Genomic DNA, 21,146 nt, shown 5'->3' on the forward strand with positions numbered 1-21,146 from the left:
GTGTGTTTGTGTGTGTGTGTGTGTGTTTGTGTACCCTGGGAGCTCAAACGGTGGGGAGTGTTTTCCCCCAGTTACTGCTCTTGTGCTCTTTTTAATGGATCTGGTTTGTTAGGCATGTGAATGTACACAAAACTCAGTGGGAGTGGCTCCCGGCTGCCACATGTAGTAAGATAAATAAATGTTAGAAAGTGGAAATGTGCCTTTAATGTGGCTCATTTGTATTCTGCAGCCATGCATTTTGCTGCTGACTTTCATTGTGGTGTCGGTGAAAAATAGCTCATCAATCTATGGTTTGTAAATTTGCACATGCTGTAGGTGGGTGAGGATGTTGACTTTGTCGTGTAGTCTTGGTTGTGTGTGTCCTGCCGGTGTTGAGAGAACAGTATTATCAAATTCTGTATTCATCTCCACAATAACCCCCCCCCCCCCCACGTCACACTGCTTCTTCTAATTCTCCAGCCACATGTCTAGAGAAGTAGCAACGGCTTCTGCCACAATATTGTTTTCCAAAGAGAGCAGATCTTTTGACGCATGTGTGGTGGAAAAGAATCACTGAATCCAGACTGGGCCGGCTTTATCTGTTATACTTTAGTCGGCGTGTTTGGTGTTTGGTTGTCATGGAGCTCTGGGAGTCTTGGCTCGGCTGACTGGGTGGTGACTCAGAGGATTTTCATGGCCTCTGGAATGGGCTGACTGTGGACTCACTGTAAGGGGAAGTCATGTTTATTAATACACACTGACTGGCTTCTTTTAGCTTTCCTCTGAGCTGTGCTTCAGGTGGCAACAGCAGTGCAACAGACACTGGAGAGCTATGTCTCACAATATGTTGACTTTTTGTTGATGTCCTTGGTTTTTCCTCCCGAGTTTGACAGAATGCACAGCAGCAGGTGAAGCCATCAGTGCAGTTTATTTGACTGGACACACCTGTTTGGCCCAAGGGCATGACACTGCATCTCTTCACAGACATGTCTTTGTATGCATAACTACCACAAAAAAACACATGTTCTCCCTCCTGAGGCAAACTTTCAAGCTGTTGGGCCAGAATTCCAACCATTCTCCCTCCAGCACAATTTTGCCTCTAAATAATTTAAAACTGTAGGGAAAAAAAAAAAACCTCATAACTTGCCAAAAGTCGGTTTGTGTGGGGAATGTGGCATTGTAAAAGGAAGTCTGAACATAAAGCTTAGAGACAGGTATGCAAGTTGAAAAAGAAAAACAGGTCAGAAACATGAGCCCGTGGGCTAGTGCAGGAGTTACAGAACCATGTTTACAGGTTTTTCAAGGCCTTGTTTAGTCTTTCCTTTTCAGTACTGAAATGGTGTTCCTGTCTGGTGTCTTGTGCCGCTGGCTGTGAAACTGTAGCGTATATCGGGGGAGCAGCCACATCAGTGTCATTGGCAAGACTTGTTCTTTAAATCCTTCCTCTCACTCCACCCGGGCAGATGAGTCGCCCTGTGGTGAGAATTTCATCCTATGCATGGATGAGTGTATTTTATCCAGAAGGAGTACCTCAAAGGAGCTACACCTTTTGGTCAAAGTTTGTATGATAAGGATGAGGCTCAGATGAAATTGTTGAAATGTCAACAACCAAGCCCTGTTCCTGCTTCATCAGCTTTGAATACATAAAGCAAGGATTTACCCTCGGCTCAGTCTGCCCCACCCGTTAGCAAGGTGTGGTTCTGGGTGTGGCACCAGGTAGATGAAGCTCTCAGACTTTTTTTTTTTTTTTGTACTGTTGGAACATTATTTTCAAAAATGAATAAAATAAGCGTTGTGGTAGACAAAACATGGCATAACATGTAGCATTCACAGCTATCAAAGAACACAGCAGGAAATGTACGTATCTTGTAACACATTCCCATTTCCTTGATTGGGAACATTTCCTTTAACCATTTGCTTTGAGTATGTGTGGCTTGTGTTAAACACGACCCATGTGTTTCTGCAGTTTGAGAGTAAAGCCACTTATTGATTTGTGTTGGTCATGATCACCTTCAGCTCTATTTGATGAAGACTTAAGTGTTTGTTTTCCCATGAACTACTAATATCCTGTCTAGATGTGAAGCTGTGTTCTGACCTTTACTTATGATCTGAAGACTCCATTTGCATAGTGCAACACATACCATATTTTGATTGTCCTTTCATTTATGGTCAAAGAAAAAAAGACATCAGGAGGCAGTGTTTAGTCAACCTGTGTCCTACGATGAGAGAAAGGGGGAAGTAAGGGGGTGGGAGCGGGTTGGTTGGGGGGGTCCCGCGTCATAAGAAGCGATCTAATATTAGTCATAGCCTGACTTTCAGTGAGTAAAGGACCGTTATATTTAACCTGAGGGGAAATTCTACACACTTCTTGAAGGCAACACATTACACGTCCGTGCTATTATTGGGGCCGTGCTATGGTTAACAGGAGGACTCATTCAAGCTGCTCATGTCAAGTTTGTTGAGATAAAATGTTTGTGTTCAGAGTCGCTTCCTAAAATGGACAAGAGCGAGCCTGTACTCCACTTCTGATCATGCAGTTAAGCCTTTGAAATGCCTTTTCTGTTTTTTAAAAGTGAGGCTTTCTCGCAGAAGCCTGGTCGCAACCATGCATCATTATACTTTCTTTCCTTTTTTGTTTTTTTCTGAAGCGACTGGGAAAGTACCTCTGACTGCACGGAAAGCTGACAGAGTAGCTGTTCCTGAAATTCTCAGACCTAATCTACCAAAGGACTGTCATTATAATGAATGAGAAAAGAGTGTGATGCACACAACGAAATGCTGAATGATAAAACATTAGAAAAATATTTATATGAAAGAAACTCCAGGAAACAAGTGTAAATCCTTTTACCTAATTTTAAAAAATATACACTAGTATACCTCAGTCAAAATTTAGAGATAATTAAGAATTATCATTGTTGATTAACCTGCAGTATATTTTCTTGCTTAATGACTTGGTCTATAAAATATAAAATGTCAGACGATAGTGAACAATCCTTTAGAACCCAAAGATACTTAGTTTATGATCGCAAAGGACGAGCTGCAAATCTTCACATTTTGGAAGCTGGTACCAGAGAACATTTGATATTTTTCCCCGTTATTATTACACAGGAGACAATCAATTATCAAAATAGTTTGCAGATTAATTTTCTGTCCGTTGAGGAAACGATTTATATTTTTGTGCGGTACAAGAAATGAGTAGTAAAAAATTAGTAAATACAGCAGATAAAATCTGAGTATGCCTGAGTAGCTTCAGATAAAAAAAAAAATCTGAATCCCGGCATAAGACTCAGCATCTTCCTCCCAACATCTAAAAGACTGATTATGCAGACCTTGTAAAGAATTAATGAACGTAATGAGCTGTTATTAGGTCAGCGTGTAACTAAAGGGATGAAAAATTGAGCTCGCCAGGTTGCGGTGATCCTCAGTATATCATTGTTTAACAGTCAAAAATATCCACTTTGACAGGTGTCTCTGGAGTGCACAAGTCCATATTAACACACACTTACGGAAGCTCAAAGTCTGACCACTTCATTCATAATTGACTGCAACACCAGAACACAGTGTCAGCAGCCATTGGGAAAAAAAGCAGACATTTGCCATATCAGGAACAGCACAGGTAGAACCAATTAAATTAACAATGGCTTCATTCCATCTGAGTGTGCAGTAAGTCATGCTATGAGCCGCCACACACAATACCAGGAGCCTGGAACTACCACCATTAATGTTATTAATTACACCTGGGCTTTTCCTGTCACAACGTGCCTAAATGTCTTTGTCAAAAACGTCTCTCTCGTTGTCAATAGCACCTTCCGGGGTGTAAATGCGGGGCAAAATTTGAATTTGGCAAAATTAAACACAAACAAGCTCGATATATTTCACAGCACATTAACATTTAGTGGCTAAATTCAAGCTCAGCAAGGCTGAGACCAGGACGGGCCACAGACCACCATTCACCACCGGCGGCAGCAGATTTCATCATGCTGCTGTACAGCTTTTCTCATGCAGTTTGATCACATCCTCCTTTATTCTTCTGGCTGCCTCCGGGGGGGAACCCTGTGTTCCCCTACGATGATCTCAGCTTGTATTATGTGACAGCAGACAATTGTCTGTCACATTGAGTCATGCGAGGGCAGATAAGAGCTCAGAGAAGAGCCTGTGATTTTGGGTGTCATCCAGCAGTGAAATAAATTAGATCACACAGCTCTTTCTAAGTGTCACAACGCTGAAGGCATCCTTACACACCTTAGTGATTTGCATATGAGAGCAGTGAAAAAGAATTATATTTGTATTATCTTAAAAAAAAAAAGATGAATAATGAATAATTTTAAGTGTTATTTACAGGGACAGTAGCTGCAGTTGACCAGTTAAATAAAATTCTGCACTGCTTTATCATATTTACATGTAACTGCAGTATTTTCATTTTTGATTAATCTCCAATTTTTTAAAATTATTTTACCCTTAAAATGTTAGAAAACTGACTGTGAAAGACTGTGTCCTCATATTAGTTATGTCTGACCAACAAACCAAAACACAAAGGGATACACAAAGGCCTATTCACTGAAGCACTAGAGTAACAGTACAGTTTCTAATTAAAATACATCCGTCTCAGGACAGACAGCCTCTGGATAATGCCACTAGGTGCTACAAGGCCTGGTGAGAGTTTGGCTGCCTGGTCTGTTCTGGTGACTATTTGTTCTCTGAGGCTCAAACAGAATACTTTGCAATGGAAAACAGATGTGGCAGGCCTGTAAATGTGCTGGATGGCTGCTCTATGGAGCCGTCTGTGTTGGCTTTATTGGTGTGCGAGTAATGAGAGAGTTGGTCTTCTTGGACTTCAGCGGACCAGAACTTGGTACCGAGCAGAGGTTTTGGCAGGAGGCTTTGCTCTGAGTGTGTGTGTGTGTGTGTGTGCTTGCTAGAGTGGAGTTTATAGAATTAGTTTCCATAGAACCTTCAGAGCCAGCCAAACCCTTGATGAGTCACTTGCACATGGGGAGGGTAAATCACTTTAAGATGGAGGGACCCAGAGTCTCTCTCTCTCTATCTCTCTCTTTCTCTCTCTCTCTCTCTCTCCCCCTCCCTCTCTCCCTCTCTCCCTCTCTCTCCCATACTTGATCTTTCAGGGCCTTCCCATTGGGCACTGGGCAAGGTGGGTGCACTGTAACCTCAACTGTTCCTGTCCCATCTGGTTAGTTATGTAACAGTTGTTCCGTTTCCAGAGCTGCAAAAAGCTCATTTAATCTGGGGGGAAAAAAAAAGATCTGAATAGGATGTTTGGGGCAGTTCTGCTGTATAATCTAAACAGGGCACTGAGTTTGTAAGGGAGCTCTTTCAACTTTCAGTCAATCTGAGACGTCTCAGATGTTCTGCGTTAACTTTTGCTCTTGTTTATTAGCTCTGCAGAAACATGATTAGGAGCCAAGTTTTTACATCTTGATGTGATTCCTTGTCAGTTACAGTACTGTGGTCTTTTGTTGGACTTTAGTAAAATGATTGGAGATGCTTATTAGCCTCCCTTTATCACCTTTTTTTTAATACTCTGCCACTTTACTGTTGTAGAAATGTGTTTGATTTGCACTGAAATTATAGTTTCTTTTTCTACACACACACATGCCCACACACACAGACACACACTCTTCAGGCTCAGCAAGAATTTGGACAATAGTTTGCATGTTTTTTTTGTTTGTGTTTTTTTAAAACTTGTTGCCAGATGGGTGGGGTTTGCTTCAGAGAACAGTACACAGCGTGCCAGAATTTATACAATCACAGGAAAGCTTGGGAGAGTCAGTGCAGCATCCTTTTCAGTGTCTTACAACTCACCTGACACAAATGTCCTGACGAAAAAAAATAGCTTTTGCTTTGGATGTGTTGCGTCTGAACAGATTTCTTTCTCTGTTTGATCTGCTGTGTCCTCACCAGTGCCAGTCCATGCCAGTCCGTTCTGGCTTCGCGTGAGAGCACCCAATCGTGAGGCCCGCTCCCGCAACCACAACTTGGTGATACTCCAAGCATCAAATCCTTTTTTCTTTTTTTTTTTTCATAGGGTAACACAAGTTAAAGAATGCTGAGCAGAACTCATCACGGTCCCATAAGCTTCATATGAATTTTGTTTAGCTTAAAGCTAAACTTTAGCAGAACTCTCAGTTTTTTAGAGCTTTTACTGTAACTCTGCTGGAAAGAGCACTGTGTCTCCTTGGAGAGGAGGTTGGAACACAATCTGTTGTTACTGCATGGAGCATAAGTGAGGGTGGAGATACACCAGGGAGTTTTCTTGTTAATCTAAATGAGAATAAAACTTCGGGATATAAACCGAGACGCAGTTGCAATCAGAATAATGTTAATTACCACCTTAAGAAGTACAAGTAATGTGACATGCAGCGCATCACTTCTTATTGGCAGAAGTCTTCTTCCTGCACTGACAATAAAGGCTGAAATACCCCCCAATGCAGTTGAAGCCGTTCTGAAAGGATGAAAAGTTGGATTTGGTGCCTGCAGGCTCAGCAAGGTTGCATTCAGGAGATAATTAGAGAGGATTTATGCTGGATTGTCGTTCCCTTGGAATTTTACACATGTATGTTTCTCAGGTCCGATTGAGAGTTTTTACGATGATTAACAGGAATTTCTTAGTGTGCGTAGTAACCATTAACACTGACAGTTCTTATCTCGATTTATCTCTGAGACTCCTTATCTTAACTCTTGCGTTCATGTGTACTCTTGTTTATTTGACACCAACGTAAAAATGGAAAATGAAAGGGCGAAGTGACTACCCTTGTGCCCAGGTTTGGCCCTTTATCATCAAAGATAATCTGATACCGTACCAGTGAAAAGTAGCTTATAAACTAACACAAAGACCAGCCAGCGTCTGACGCACTCCCTGATGAATCATCAACTAATCATGCAGAGAAGAACAAGGGCTGTTTCATATGCCTTTTGGTATCTGTAGACACACGTGCACACACAGACACGGACACACACACTCACACTTTCTAACAGTTATCAGCGGGTGGGACATGGTTGTCTTTCTTTACTTGTTGACTGACACTGTGTTTGAGGAACAGTATTGTAACGAATGCAGATTTTTGCAGGAATGAATGAGACAAAGAGAGTACATATAATTCTTTTCAGATTACAAAGTTTGTTTTGATGACAGCTTAAACAAAACCATGAGTTTGACATGAGAGAACATTGCCCGTCCTCTCTGTCTACCCCTCCCCCTGTGGTTGTCACGTCAGAAGTCCCGCTCCGTGAAACCTCGGCCATCGGCCACGGTCGACATTTGCTCTGTTTTAAAAGTGGAAACACTAAAAACTCTATTCCCATCTGCCACATGTGGATGTGTACGGGTGGCCTCTGGCAAAGGCTGCGTTGTTCTAGGTTTCTGGTGATTTATCACACACAGATATACACATACACACACACACAATTAGTTATTGTGTTCTTCATCCCAGGAGAGACACAGGAAATGGCCATGTTCCAGTCTGTTGTGTTTCTTTTACTACATATTTTTATGAGACTTGCACAAAACATTTGGAAATGGCTTTTGCATCACTGTTTTACCGTCCATATCAAGATTCTGTTTTGATAATCCTCACACATCTTTGTTTATCTGTGAGTGTGTGAGATCTTATCTACTACACAGACAGGGTATTTATTTATGTATTTATTGTGCTTGCAGTTAGTACAACACTCTATTGTAGACTTTTCGTTAGACTGAATGCATCTTATTAACTCCTGGTTAAAGTAGTTCAAAGCTGCATTTACATTTACACAAATTATCACTGAAATGATTTGTCTAACTAATTGATTAGACCATCAACTGTAAATGAATGAACCATTTTGATAGAAAATTAATCATTTGAATCATTTATCAAGAAATAGCATGAAACACTCTCATTCCAGCTTGTCAAATATGAGGATTTGTGTTTTTTTAAATTATATTCCTGGAAAAATTTGGTTGCTGCTGTTATTAGTCTAAGTGATACAAAAAAAATAGACTAAATTTTTTTTTCTGATCATGAATTTTTTTTCATTCTTTTATTTTGATTTTCACTGCTCTGTTTTGTTTGCACACCTGTTCAAAAAAAGGCAATTGTTGTTACACTAACACTTGGGATCTTAAAGTAATTTTACTGGTAGAGACTTTATGGTTTTAAATTATGTGTATTTGCCAGAGCTGAGTTAGGATTCAACCAGATGCCATCCCAATTAAGGACAATCCACCGAACCCCCGAAAGTCTTTTGCTATCACATCACATCAAAATGTTTTGCTATTATTTTTATTTTACACGGAGTAAAGAATTGATAAACTAAAAAGATAATTGCTAGATTGACTGATAATGAAATGTTCATTAGGTGTTTTAGTGCTCTGGCCCATTAACACACACTGTACTCCGGAATATTTTCCTTGTGCCAGTTCTGCCTCTGGGCCTCTGTGTTTGTTTACTTAAACCCCATTATTCAACAGCCTTCCTCTTAGTCACCTTTTCCCTGCAGTGGTCTCCATATAAAGATGCTGTGTGAATGGCTAAACTAAATGTAGTGGAGATGGAAACAGGAAAGGTGGGCTATAATTGGAGAAGGGAACATTTTAGATAATCTATAGGGAATTTGGGAGACCCCCCCCCCCTTTTTCCCTCTCCCCAGTGTTTTAGCAGTGAGTCATCGGGAAACCCCACCCACACGTGCCCACATATGCTTGCCAGATGGGTGTGTGTCTGTGTGTTTATGTAGTAACATACCATGTGGATCAATGAACACTTATGTCAGAGGAATTCTTTGAATAGTGCTACAGAAAATGAAGGAGGTGATGAATTGTTAGTCACTGTAGCAGTTCCTTACAGACTCAGTGATTTTAAACACAGTGGCAGGGTGAAATAAATGAGATACACCCCCCTCCGTTCCTCCACAACTTCACCAGATGTGCCCATGTGCAAAGCGCTGATCCCCATGATGCTGCAGGGGAGCTGCTCTGTTGTGAACACTACAAGACGGCAGCTGTAGTAGGCAGCTCCCAGGTGTATGTAGGTATCTCAGTCCCTCGCAGCTACTATGCTTTTCCATGCAACTGCCACACACAGGAACCATGTTAGTCAACTTTATTTGTGGAATCAGTGAGAATAATTAAAGGCTTTTTTAAAAGGTCAGTCCCCCCCCCCCCCCAAACAAAAAATAAATAATTAAATAAATAAATAAATAAATTGTCTGGGGTGTGAAATATAGATTTCTGCCACCACCCCACTAAACTCAATTAATCTCTTTCCAGAACTACTCTCCCTTTTCTTTAGGTAGATAAACCAGAGGGCATGCTATCAGGAGTTATTGTTTGTCTGAATTATTGTTGATAGTGAGGTCTGTGAATTATCGAGAGTAATGGCTGCTGCTGCTGGAAATACATGTTCCTATTAATTTTTGTAAAAATGTTTTTCCAATGTTATGGACACCACACATGTAAGCGTAGATAAAATGGCTCTGGATTTAAGGAAGAAATGTGTTTTATTGTTACTGGGGAGAACCAACCTTTTAAACCTGATCAAGAGCAGCCAAGATAATGTCCTCAGATCATTAGGAGCAATCTGATCAGTGCAGGACAGCCTATTAGACTACAGCTTGTTGACCCTCAGTAGTGAGAGCATGCATTTGGTTTGCAAAGTAGGAAAAACGGGTAGACACAGTTGGCAGCTCCATTAGTGCAAAGGTCAGACAAATGAAGCTGTACGGCCTCATGTTTTATGTTTGAAAGTCTGGTAAGGAACCTGCTGCAGTTGTTTTAGAAATCCAGAGTAGTATGTAGAAATAGTCCTGTTGCTAAATCTTAAAAATTATACACAAAAATACACGATTCTCTTTCTACATTTAAATGTGCATCTGCTCTGAAATTGCTAAATTTATGTTCCAAATTGGTAGGCTTTGTTTCAGTTCCCGACGCTGATCAACTACTTGGTGTCGGTTTTGCCAAGGTCTCATAAAGCCCTATTTTAGCCTTATGTGGCTGCAGTAATTCGTCTGTCATATCTCGAAGAAATTATGGGTTAGAGTCTCCTTCAGGAGGGTAGAAAAAGCACACCCTCTCAGACTTCAGATGCACAGAAAAGTCGACACCTTTATTCCACTGCGTCCACAGCACGGTGGAAATGGCATACTAGTAGGCCTGATGACAAGGCCTTGGTTGCCGTGGCAATGGCATAGCAAAACAGGGGGGGAGTGGGCTTTTTTCTCTCTTTCACTCCACGAGGCGGGGTTTGTTTCTCGTTACTGGGGTGGACAAAGATAGCTGTGAGTCATCCTTGAGGCTGGGAGCCGAGCCAACACATTCCTCCTCCTCCTCCTCAGATTTCTCATCTCTATTATTCTCCTTCTTTCTTTTTTTTTCTTTTTGTCTCTTTCTTTTCACATTTCCATTTCGCACTCCCCCACTAGTCTGCCCTCCTCTCCCCCATCTCACACTGTCTCTGTCCAATTGCTCCCATTTTGTCTCTGTGCTTCAAAATGTGTCATTTACTCTGTTTGCTCTGTAACAAAATGCTTTAAAAAGCTTTGATATTGCAGCTGAAAAGGGTGGAATGATGTTACAAACCCTTATTTTTCAGTTATATATATATATATATATATATATATATTTCTTTTTTTTTTTCAAGAGAGCAGACATTTGTGTGTGGGAGGAAAGAAAACATGATAAATAAAACAAGTGGTCTACACAAAAAAAAAACAAGAATAAAGCTTGCCAAAATAACTCTTCTTTTTCTGTTTTTAATTTCCTCTTTCTGTGCAGAATATAAAATACTGCCCTTTTGGCACAAATGTCTCTCTCAGTTTGCAAGCTTAGAGACAACTCTACTGCCTTGTTTTATTAGCAACAGATTTCCCCTCTCTTGATGAAACAGGCTGGTATTTTTTTTTCCTTTATTTATGCAATTTCTCAAAAATAATCTGCTTGTCTTTCCTCATCTGTTGGCTCTGAGCCATATTCAGTACCTCGACTGCTCTCATGCTGACTGTGTATCGTATTGTGTGATTTCTGAAAAATGTGAGTCCATACACTTGTCCTGAGCGCAGGCTGAGAGACCTCAATGCTTCAGTGGAACAGAATGTAAACAGACAGTCAGAGGATATTTATGCTGAAACCTTCTAATTACACTATTCATAATGGATTATATAAACAGGTAGTCCCATGTAAATGGCCGCAAAACTCACACACACCCTACACACGATTATGTAAATAGTATACGGGAACATATGTGCATGGACATACATACAAACATACTGTATGTGCTGGTGTAGACATTTCATAACGCATTGAGTTGATGTCATACAAACATACAACACAAATATTCAGTACACAAATACACTTAATCTAGATTTTCCAATGTCCTTCCATTGTCTTCAGCTGCCACACACCAAGCCAACATCCAGGAGGTGCCAGTAGGAAAGAAAACATGTTAAGGAACAGTAGAGACAAGTCCATCACACCAGTGTATGTTACACAGGTTGAAAATCCCATTGAGATTATTATTGCGCTGTTTTTGCACTGTATTTATCCACTGATTTCTGTTTATAGATTCTTTCGTCAGAGTACAACACAACCATATCATTTTAAAAATCGCTGGTTTAATTTATTAGTGTGTTAACAGCTTATTTGTTTTTATAGATATATGTTAACAGACTAGGCGTGTGGATGTTGCAACCCAGGAGCCTCTGGGGTTAAACTAGTAGCTGCAAATATTTTTTTCTTACTGGATTTTTTTAAATTATGGCTTCAAATCTGCCCAACATCCATCTTTAAAACTGTATTAGATCCATTTATCTTAATAAAAGAAACATGCTGGCATTTAACAATCCCATTTGAACCAGAATCCCTTGTTCCATTTCTGTTGTGCTTTTAGGTGACCATTTATTTCCAACTGCTTTTGCTCCTTTTAGAAAAATAAATGCATTTCTTTTAATGTGTCACAGATTTTTTTTTTTTCTTTTGAAGACTCAACCTGTTAACTCAAAAATGCTGTGATAGTGCAGTGAGACAAAGGATCAGAATTCCTCACCACATTTAGAAAATATCTAAGTTTCTTCCTGTTATGTGAATTTATCACACCCACCTAAGTCTGGAACTATACCCCAAATTAAATCAAATTTGGTGTATTCAGACAGAACAAATTCCATATTTGTGACCAAATTTGAGCTCAGTGGTTGCAGTGTTTGCAGGCTGTCCAGCTGCTCTTGTCTGCATTTTTCACAAACTTGTTCAAAGCTACTAATACCACTGTATGTGAGCAAAAACCTGAGAGCACCTCACACTGAATGTGGCTCTGGTACAATACCCCGGAAGTGCTGCACAAGCCAAAAGGCGTTACTCATGAAATAAAAAAATTAAATAGTGTTGCTCTGAGTACTATTAATGACAAAAGTAATACTACTAAGAACTACATTTAAAAAAACTGTACCGTTCACTTTTCTACAGTAAGGTCAGAGGTCAGGTAACTTTGTAATATTCTCTGAACAGAACAGAACCACAGTGTCAGCTCAACTGAATCAATTTTAAGTGATTACTGTATCGACAGAAACATAATCAGCAACTTTAAACCTGTTAAACGTCCACACGTTAGCATTGTCATTACGAGCATGTTATCATGTTGATTATTTAGCTTATTTAGATTATTTAACACCCACTATGTCTACAGTACATAGAGCTGCTAGCTGCAGACTAAGCAGTTTTTTTTTTTTGCTGAGTGGCTCTTGTGTTGCAGAGTTAGGGCATCTGCTCGTCGGGGCCATTTGTACTGAAGTCATACTAATACAACAAGTTTCTATTAAAAGAACCCATCAGATTGTTACACCGCATGCAGTCCTAATATAAGGTATTCCCTCTGTCTTACCATCATGTTTGTGTATGAAGAGAATACAAACAGTGAAGCAGGATGTCAGTACACAAAATCCACTTCTGTCCATTAAGTCACTCCTGGAGCTGATCCACTGGGCCCATTAGCGCTAATGAACGTCACAGCAGCCTCCCACACACACTCACAAGCATTCATGTGCCTGCAGAATCAGACTGTTAAAATGCTTCATTGAAAAAAAGAAAAATTAACATGTAGACAAAGAGCTGTATAGTTTCAAGTAATGTTTATCTCCAGCTGTAAACGAACGTGAAAACGTGTGTGCACACATCCCTAATGCATTCACACTCCACAAGCCAGTTTAATAAAAAAGAAAACACATCTCTCTGTGTCTCTTTCTCATTAAACAGGCCTGTTTGAGTCAATTTGGCTTTATTATTTAAGTCCATAATATGTTAATGAGCAGTACTGTGGTGAATTTAAAATGTTCCACAATAACAACAGCAGCCTTGGAAAATGAGTTTTTATCACACCTAGAGAGCTATACAAGCCTCAGGGAGCATGGTCCAACCAGAGGTGGTTAAACTATATTATCCTGTTATAGTCACAACAAGATAATAGTCATTAAAACAGTTTACAGCTATAACCATGTCTCATTTTACCCCAGTTACTAATCTGCCTGTATAGTAGGCGCCTTCACGCTGATTGATGGCTGACATGTTCATCTGGGGGCAACTGTGTTACTGTAGGCTCCACTCTTTGTAGGTTCAAGAATTTAGAGAATGTTTTTAAGTGTTAATAGTGTCTGTGTATGTGCATGCTTGCATGTGTATACATGTGTTTCTGAGACGCTCATGTTTTTCTCTGTGCATATTGTACACCTGGGTCATAAAGAGTCGCATTCTTGTCTCTCTTTATGAGTTGAAAATATTGCGACAGAAAAAGTTGACTAGAATTAGAGTATGGAGTAAAACATTCTGCCCTTAAGCAAGACTTTTATAACAAGATGCTGAGTTGTAGAGGTTGACAGTATTTGGACAGTGCTGCTAGTGAAGTTTATAAATATGAATTTGTGCATTGCTGCAAAAAAAAAAAAAAAAAAAAAAAAAAAAGAAGAAGAACATCTGGTCCCAACATCAGGACACTTAAATTCAGTTAAGGGCTCTGGAAAAGGTAATTGTTGCATTTTAAGAGAATATATACTCTTAACTGTCAGTTTAAAGTTTAATTTATTGTTGTTTTTTAATTTATCTTTTTTTTTTAGCAAGGTATTCTTAACAAACTGGCCTTTTATATAATCCACTGTAACACTTGGAGAACATTTTCTTGTTCGTGTTGTATTTTTTTTTGCTGTCAACACTTAGAGCTGAGTACAGCAATCAACACGGGGGGCTTTAATATAATTACCCAGTCAGGTTCTTTAAACATATGTAAAGAATCATAGATGTTTTATTTTATCTTAGAGGTTTTTTTAATTTTTCTGGACGTAAGAAGCTTGTTAAAAAAAAAATTTTTTGTCTACTGCTGAGGCATGAAGCCATAGTGTAGTTCTGTAGTTATCTTTGTCTTGTCTCTTTGTCCCTGTTCTTCTCAGGAAGCAGAATTGCATTCTCATGCTCTTCAAAAGCCGTATTGGTGTTTATTTAATGCTGTAATAAATATTGATTGCTGTATCATAAACCAATAAATTACAGTTTCACTTCTGAGGTAGTGGCTTGTGCATGGACTCGATGTTTGCTAAGAACCGTAGTTCTGCTGTGGAGTAACTTTATCTCGCTGTGATTGTGTTTGTGCCACAGTTAAAGCATCTGTGGCTCACTCTGCCTGCTTGTCCGTACACTGGCTGTCCTAACACCGGGCTGGCATTGACCGGAGGACTGTGAGGTCTGTGTGAGCAGCCTGGAAGCCATCTCCCCCAGCAGATGGCCATTATTAGTGACAATGAAGACTAGCCCACAGGGCCAAAAAGAATAACAGGGAGCCCATTTCCTCCTTGGCTCTGCATGAACCACCTATACTGCTAACAACCTCTCTCTCTCTCTCTCCCCTCCTCTCCCTTCATCTTCTGCTGGGAAAGTATTGTTTTTCCATGGCTGTATCCAAGTTTTTTTCTTCTAACCAGTACTCTAAATTGGTTCCTGTAGAGACGTTATAGGGGAGGCGGGGCACACACGCACAAGCACATGCTCAACAAACGTGAATTCTCTTAATTCAACACAGGTTCCCTTGAGATCGAGCTTAATAGGCTCCTGTTCTTTACAGAGGGACAGTAACAGTACACTGATGTGTTGGCCTGAGTTCAGTTCACATCCACAGTGGACAACTGCTGCACTCAATATACTGTACAATGGCAGTTTCTGTCGTCCACAGCCTCTGTCACTGCAGCACAGTTGTGCCCTGCTTATCAAGTACCAGCGCAACTTTAATGAGAGCTAAAAGTAAATTATGACTCAAAATTACCAGAGAAATGTTAACTGGGTGTAGAGAATAGAAAATGTTATGTAAACCTCTCACAGAAAACTACTTTTAGTGCATTAATCGCATGAAGAAACAATGTTACATAGGAAAGTCAAGGAAATGTTGTTTGTACAGCAGCTTTCAAACACAGAGGCAATTGAAAGTTCTTTACAAAGGCTAGGAAATGTATTAGAACAACATTTTAAAAACAGTATGAAAATTAAAATATAATCAAAATAGGATAAGAGGTCAATTTAGGTTAAATGCCACTCAGCGTTAATTTATTTAATGCTAAATTTGGGTATATGAGTTTTTAAATCCACAGGATAGATTACACAGCTCCAAACAGACCAAATAACTTTTTCCCACAGACGTGAGTCAAAAACAAAATAGTTTTTGTTTGAAATTCACCAGCCTGAATACAGCAGAGGGTGATGATGACACATACAGCATCAAAGAACCAGCAAACTAACGTCCACATGTTACCTGTCACATCTCTTCACAGGAACAATAAGAAGGAGTCTGACCTTGAGGCAGCTCTGGCCAGACTGAGGGACCTTGAGGCCCTGCTGAACTCTAAAGATGCTTCCCTCAGCACTGCCTTGGGAGAGAAGCGGGCCCTGGAGGCTGAGGTGAAGGACCTCAAGGCCCAGCTGGCCAAGGTAGGAAACAGCTCAAGTCTTTGTAGGAAGGAAGAGCATGTTTCAAGGCTGAGAGCAGGTAGAAACCCATTCAAAAGCCCTGTCATGTTTATTTATAATGTTGTGTCACAGCGAGCACCTCCACTCAAATCAGGATAATTTCAGCTTGTGGAGGACGTCTTACCCATGACACAACATCCAACAGAAAACATTCTGGCCCTTTTCTGGCCCCGTTTACATCAACAATCTGTTACCTTCTAAAGACTTGCACTGATTGTAACGGGGGGAAAAAGTTAAAATCCTCAGAAGTGCAGAACTACCTCAGTGAAAGGAGTAACTTTATGTAAACCCTGCCAGCAGTTGATCATGAATGAGGACAATGTGGTGAGGCGGACAACGTTGCACTCTCTGCTGTTTGTTTTATCAATGAATTGTTCCACAGAGCTGATGCAGACACAGCTGTAGCCTTCCTCCACCTACTGGTCACTTTTAGAAACTACAGGTTTTCTCTTCTAGTTTACAGCTCAAGCAGTGCTGCACCTTGAGCTGTGTTAGATTGTTTGCGCTCACAGGCCTTCATGAAAGTACATTTCTCTCATCTCATCACTCTCCTCTTCTTCTCTTTCTCCTTCCTCCCCCTTCCTCCCAGTTGGACGGCAACTTAGCTGATGCCAAGAGGCAGCTGCAGGATGAGATGTTGAGGAGAGTGGACGCTGAGAACCGACTGCAGACCCTGAAGGAGGAGCTGGAGTTCCAGAAGAACATCTACAACGAGGTTCCTACTCGTCACCTTAACCCTTCTATTTTTGTTCAGCTGTCTAAATCATCTGTCCTACTTTTCATCTTTTCCACAGGATATTGATTCATTTCCAACCACCTACTTGTTTGTTTTGCATTCCCCCCTTCAGCTCTGTCTCGCAAAGGCTTTTTCTTTTTTTTTTTGCTTCTCACCTTTCAATTTATCTTTCATTTTCACCTAAAAAAATGAAAAAAAAAGACAGCACAAGTAGCATCATTTACAAATTTGACATGTGTGAAAATTCTGATATTTCAGTTCTTGCCATGATTAATTCACAATTTTGTATTTTTGGTCATGTCCCAGACATCTGGACCAAGGCTGTTTTTTTTTTGTTTTTGTTTTTTACATAATGATTAGGAGTATCTTAAAAGTCACTAGAGCAGTAGATTTATCTCCTGGAGCTCTGTACCTCTAAACAAGTAATTACTGCACAGCAACTGACCAATCAATGCAATTAAGTTCATTGACCATAGCAGGGTTCTACAGGTGGAGTCTTTTAATTTGTTTATAGTGCCTGAAAGAAAATAAACCAAACATCAATACAAATGAGTCTTTTTGTAGTTTAATAAAGTAATAAAACCTCATCTTCTAATCAACACATTTCCAAATAAGACTTTTGACTGGCAGCATCACTGTGTTAAATGTGTTTTTCCAGCATCTCATGTTAGTCTTCCTCTCTCTGCTGGTGTCCGTAGGAGCTACGTGAGTCCAAGCGTCGGTATGAATCTCGGATGGTCGAGATTGACAGCGGACGCCAGCAGGAGTTTGAGAGCAAGCTGGCCGAGGCCCTCTCCGAACTGAGAGCCCAGCACGAGGCTCAGGTCCTCCTCTACAAGGAGGAGCTGGAGAAGACCTACCACTCTAAGGTACCTCTGAATGCCGTAGGAAACACAGCTCTGTCGCCACCTAGAGTCGAAGCTGAGACTCTTACTCTTAAGCTTTTTTTGTGGCTGTTTTGATAATAAATATTCCAGAATTAAGATAATGCACAATGTTGATTTGCACCTTTATTACTCAATCAGTGTCTCAGTTTATCTGTGTATAAAATTCCATCTATAGCTTGTCTCTTGCCCTTCATCTACATACAAGAGGGAAATTCATCTAACAGGTGTAGCCACTGTCTTGTGGGAGTCTTAATAAAGAATGTCCATAAACACAAAAGCACTTTTTGTCATTTGAATGCATTTTTACATGAAACCAAAGCTAAAACGTTGAGGAGAACAGTTTCGAGAATTACTGTTTCTGAATTTGTTACCATAAGAAGCAACAAGCCAAAGACTGTGAAACAGCACAGCTTCCTGCAGGTAATGCAGTGGCAGTAAACCACTGCTGACTGTAACATCTCTCGTTCTGTCAGCTGGAGAACGCCCGTCAGTCAGCTGACAGGAACAGCCACTTGGTGGGAGCTGCCCATGAAGAGCTTCAGCAGACCCGTGTTCGACTAGAGGGCATGTCAGGCCAGCTCAGCCAGCTGCAGAAACAGGTACACACACACACACACACACACACACACACACACAGTGACACTGTCTGTCAGTGGTTTGTTATGGTTGTACTCACCACTCTGCTGTGTGGCTGACTAATATTGACATAAATGCTCCAAAACACTGTTCTAAGCACCATTGATCAATGCAGCATTAAGCTTCAACTCGCTCATCAACTTGTGTTTGTACTCTAACAGACTGGCTTAATTGACCAGTGCTTGTGTGTGTGTGTTTGAATGCATGTTCTCTCCACATCAGCTGACAGCAAGTGAGGCCAAGGTGCGGGAGCTGGAGGAGGCTCTGGCGCGGGAACGGGACCTGATGAGGCGGCGGCTGGAGGATAAAGAGCGGGAGATGGCCGAGATCCGAGCACGAATGCAGCAGCAGCTGGACGACTACCAGGAGCTGCTGGACATCAAACTGGCCCTGGACATGGAGATTAACGCTTACAGGAAGCTGCTGGAGGGAGAGGAGGAGAGGTGAGACTGTTGTTAATCAGCAGGCAGATAATTGTTAAACATTGCCACACTGAGACGCCTTGAAGTCTACAAGCTGTCGTAGGAAGAGAGCGATCACTAACAAGTCAATGCAGATTATCCTATAGAACTGCTGCATTAACTTCAAAGGCAGGTTTTCCTAAACCAGCCCTCGTTTGGGGCTTTTCCAGTCACTGGGGCAGGTTGGTAAGAGTGCCAGAGCAGCAAGGAGGAAATGTAAAATAGCAACAGAATTTGTTGGTTTTCAGTGTGAGACTGTATCTGGATGCTACTCTGACTCCCTTTGTCTGTATCTGTCATCTAAACCTCCTCCGCCTCCTCCGTCCCTCCCCAGGCTGCGTCTGTCACCCAGCCCTCCACCCACCAAGGTCACAGTCACACGGACCTCAGGCTCAGGCCACGGCCACACCAGCCGCCTTCTCCACTCCTCAACCACCGCCTCTAGCAGCCGCAACTCCTCCGGCACGGCCAGCACCAAGAAGCGCCGCCTCAATGACAACGACAGCGAGACCTCCAGCATGGTGGGGGGCACTGTGACCAAGACTCGCATTAGTCAACATGCCTCAGCCAGCGGCCGCATCACTGTAGAAGAGGTAGACCTGGAGGGCAAATACATCCGTCTCAGCAACAAGGCCGATGAGGTAACTGAGTCCATCAGCTGGTTTTTCAAACCCCTTTAACCTGGTTTAAGGCCATTTCTCAGCACTGAAACTGCACTGACAAAGGTGAAATATGGTGACATATCAACACAGACAGTTACTGTGGGTTAAATGTTCTGTTCCCTTGTCTCTCATGTAGGATCAACCACTGGGCAACTGGCAGGTAAAGAGACAAGTTGGGAACTCCAGCCCCATCGTCTACAAGTTTCCGCCTAAGTTCACCCTGAAGGCTGGAGGAACTGTGACTGTAAGTTACTCAAGTTGTTTGTTGATGTTTCCATTTTAAATTTAACCTCTGCCTTTTCTTAGATGTAATGTGTGAATTTGTTAACCACTACTAGTGCTATGAAGCTTTGTTTTGAGGAGCGTGTCCCTGTTTTGCACATAAATGTAACGCAAGCCACATTTGTGCCACTGATGCAAACAATGCTCAAAAAAAATTACTTTTGCAAATGTTGAAGGAAATTGGTGGGAACCACTTAAGATAAACTCCATAAATAAAAGTCCACAGGGCAACTTTAAGTCTTTAGTCATTTGTTTCTTTCTCTTTTTTTGTGCATGTTAGTAGCAGCTCAACAATTAATAGTCACGTGCATGAACTCTTGCAAACTCTGAGACCTTTGACCTTTTCAGATCTGGGCTGCATCTGGTGGTGGAACCCACAACCCTCCCACTGACCTTCTGTGGAAGACCCAGAACTCCTGGGGCACCGGTGACCTCCTGCAGACCATCCTTATCAGTGCCAATGGAGAGGTCTGACTTCACTTTCCTTTATTACACATTTCTGTTCCTTTAACTGCAATAACTTAACATGCTGTTACTCGATTCACCACCAGGAAATGGCCATGAGGAAAGTGACTCGCACTCTATTCCACGATGATGAAGATGATGACATGGTAAATTCCTCTTCTGTTTCGGTGACTCCTAAATAATCCAGTAAATCTGAAAACCTCATACATCATGCATCAGGAACAACAAGACTCTCAGCTCACTGCGACTGCCGCATCTCCCAGTGGAGCAGCAGTGTTAAGTAACTCACCTTGTTGTGTGTCTCCCCCTGCAGGGAGCTCACAGCACGAGCGGTGCAGATAACGAGTACAACCTGCGGAGCCGCACAGTGATCTGCGACTCCTGCGGGCAGCCGTCGGAGCGCGGCTCAGGTGTTTGCAGCAGCGGGGGTCTACCTGAAGGCCTCGTGGGACATTCCTTCTTCATGGGCACCAATGAGCCCAGACAGGTACTGTACAATTACGTCATTGTGTTACAACAAGTGCAAAAGGCAAAAATGGCTTTGTATTGTATTGCATAAAAAATATTTTTATACTTTTTTATTTACTGATTATAATAGTTATAGCACCAATAAATCTCTAGAATCTTTGAAGAACAGAAAGCATAGAAGGATTTGAAGCAGAGTTTTGGCAAAAGACATCTTCAGTTAATTTAAGCACAAATCGTGAAATCTAAGAATGCAGATACTTTCTCTGTCCTTAAAGAAAACAATTGAATAGTGTTTGAGACACTTGGAATCGTGTTTCGTCCATGTCTGTGTGTAGGAACACTTCCCATAGAGTGGCAGGAATCTATGGGGAACCTTTAAATTGCTTAAAGTGGCTTAAATAGTGTAAAGGTAACAGAGGAATCTCACAGCATACCAATAGAAAACTGTCTCTAGACTTTTTTCTATATTTAGTACTAAATTACATCATTATTTTTAGGAAACTTTTCAGGAGATTATCATGATATTAAATGGAAATTAATTACTTTTTAACTTACATTGTTGTTCAGCTGAGGAAAACAAACTCA

At 41.1% G+C, this 21,146-nt stretch overlaps 1 protein-coding gene across 3 annotated transcripts in view; it reads left to right on the forward strand.

The window, feature by feature from the left end:
• Positions 1 to 21,146, forward strand: part of LOC121185536 (lamin-A-like) — a 32,527-nt gene that overhangs the window by 8,820 nt on the left and 2,561 nt on the right. For all 3 annotated transcript variants that reach the window (XM_041043754.1, XM_041043752.1, XM_041043753.1), the window contains exons 3-12: positions 15,769 to 15,925; positions 16,554 to 16,679; positions 17,399 to 17,569; positions 18,061 to 18,186; positions 18,446 to 18,666; positions 19,019 to 19,325; positions 19,483 to 19,590; positions 19,977 to 20,096; positions 20,180 to 20,239; positions 20,407 to 20,580. In XM_041043754.1, the coding sequence (XP_040899688.1) occupies positions 15,769 to 15,925; positions 16,554 to 16,679; positions 17,399 to 17,569; positions 18,061 to 18,186; positions 18,446 to 18,666; positions 19,019 to 19,325; positions 19,483 to 19,590; positions 19,977 to 20,096; positions 20,180 to 20,239; positions 20,407 to 20,580 (1,570 nt within the window). The remainder of the gene's footprint in view (positions 1 to 15,768; positions 15,926 to 16,553; positions 16,680 to 17,398; positions 17,570 to 18,060; positions 18,187 to 18,445; positions 18,667 to 19,018; positions 19,326 to 19,482; positions 19,591 to 19,976; positions 20,097 to 20,179; positions 20,240 to 20,406; positions 20,581 to 21,146) is intronic.

Source organism: Toxotes jaculatrix, chromosome 8 (assembly GCF_017976425.1).
Source record: "Toxotes jaculatrix isolate fToxJac2 chromosome 8, fToxJac2.pri, whole genome shotgun sequence".
NCBI classification, from domain to species: Eukaryota; Metazoa; Chordata; class Actinopteri; family Toxotidae; genus Toxotes; species Toxotes jaculatrix.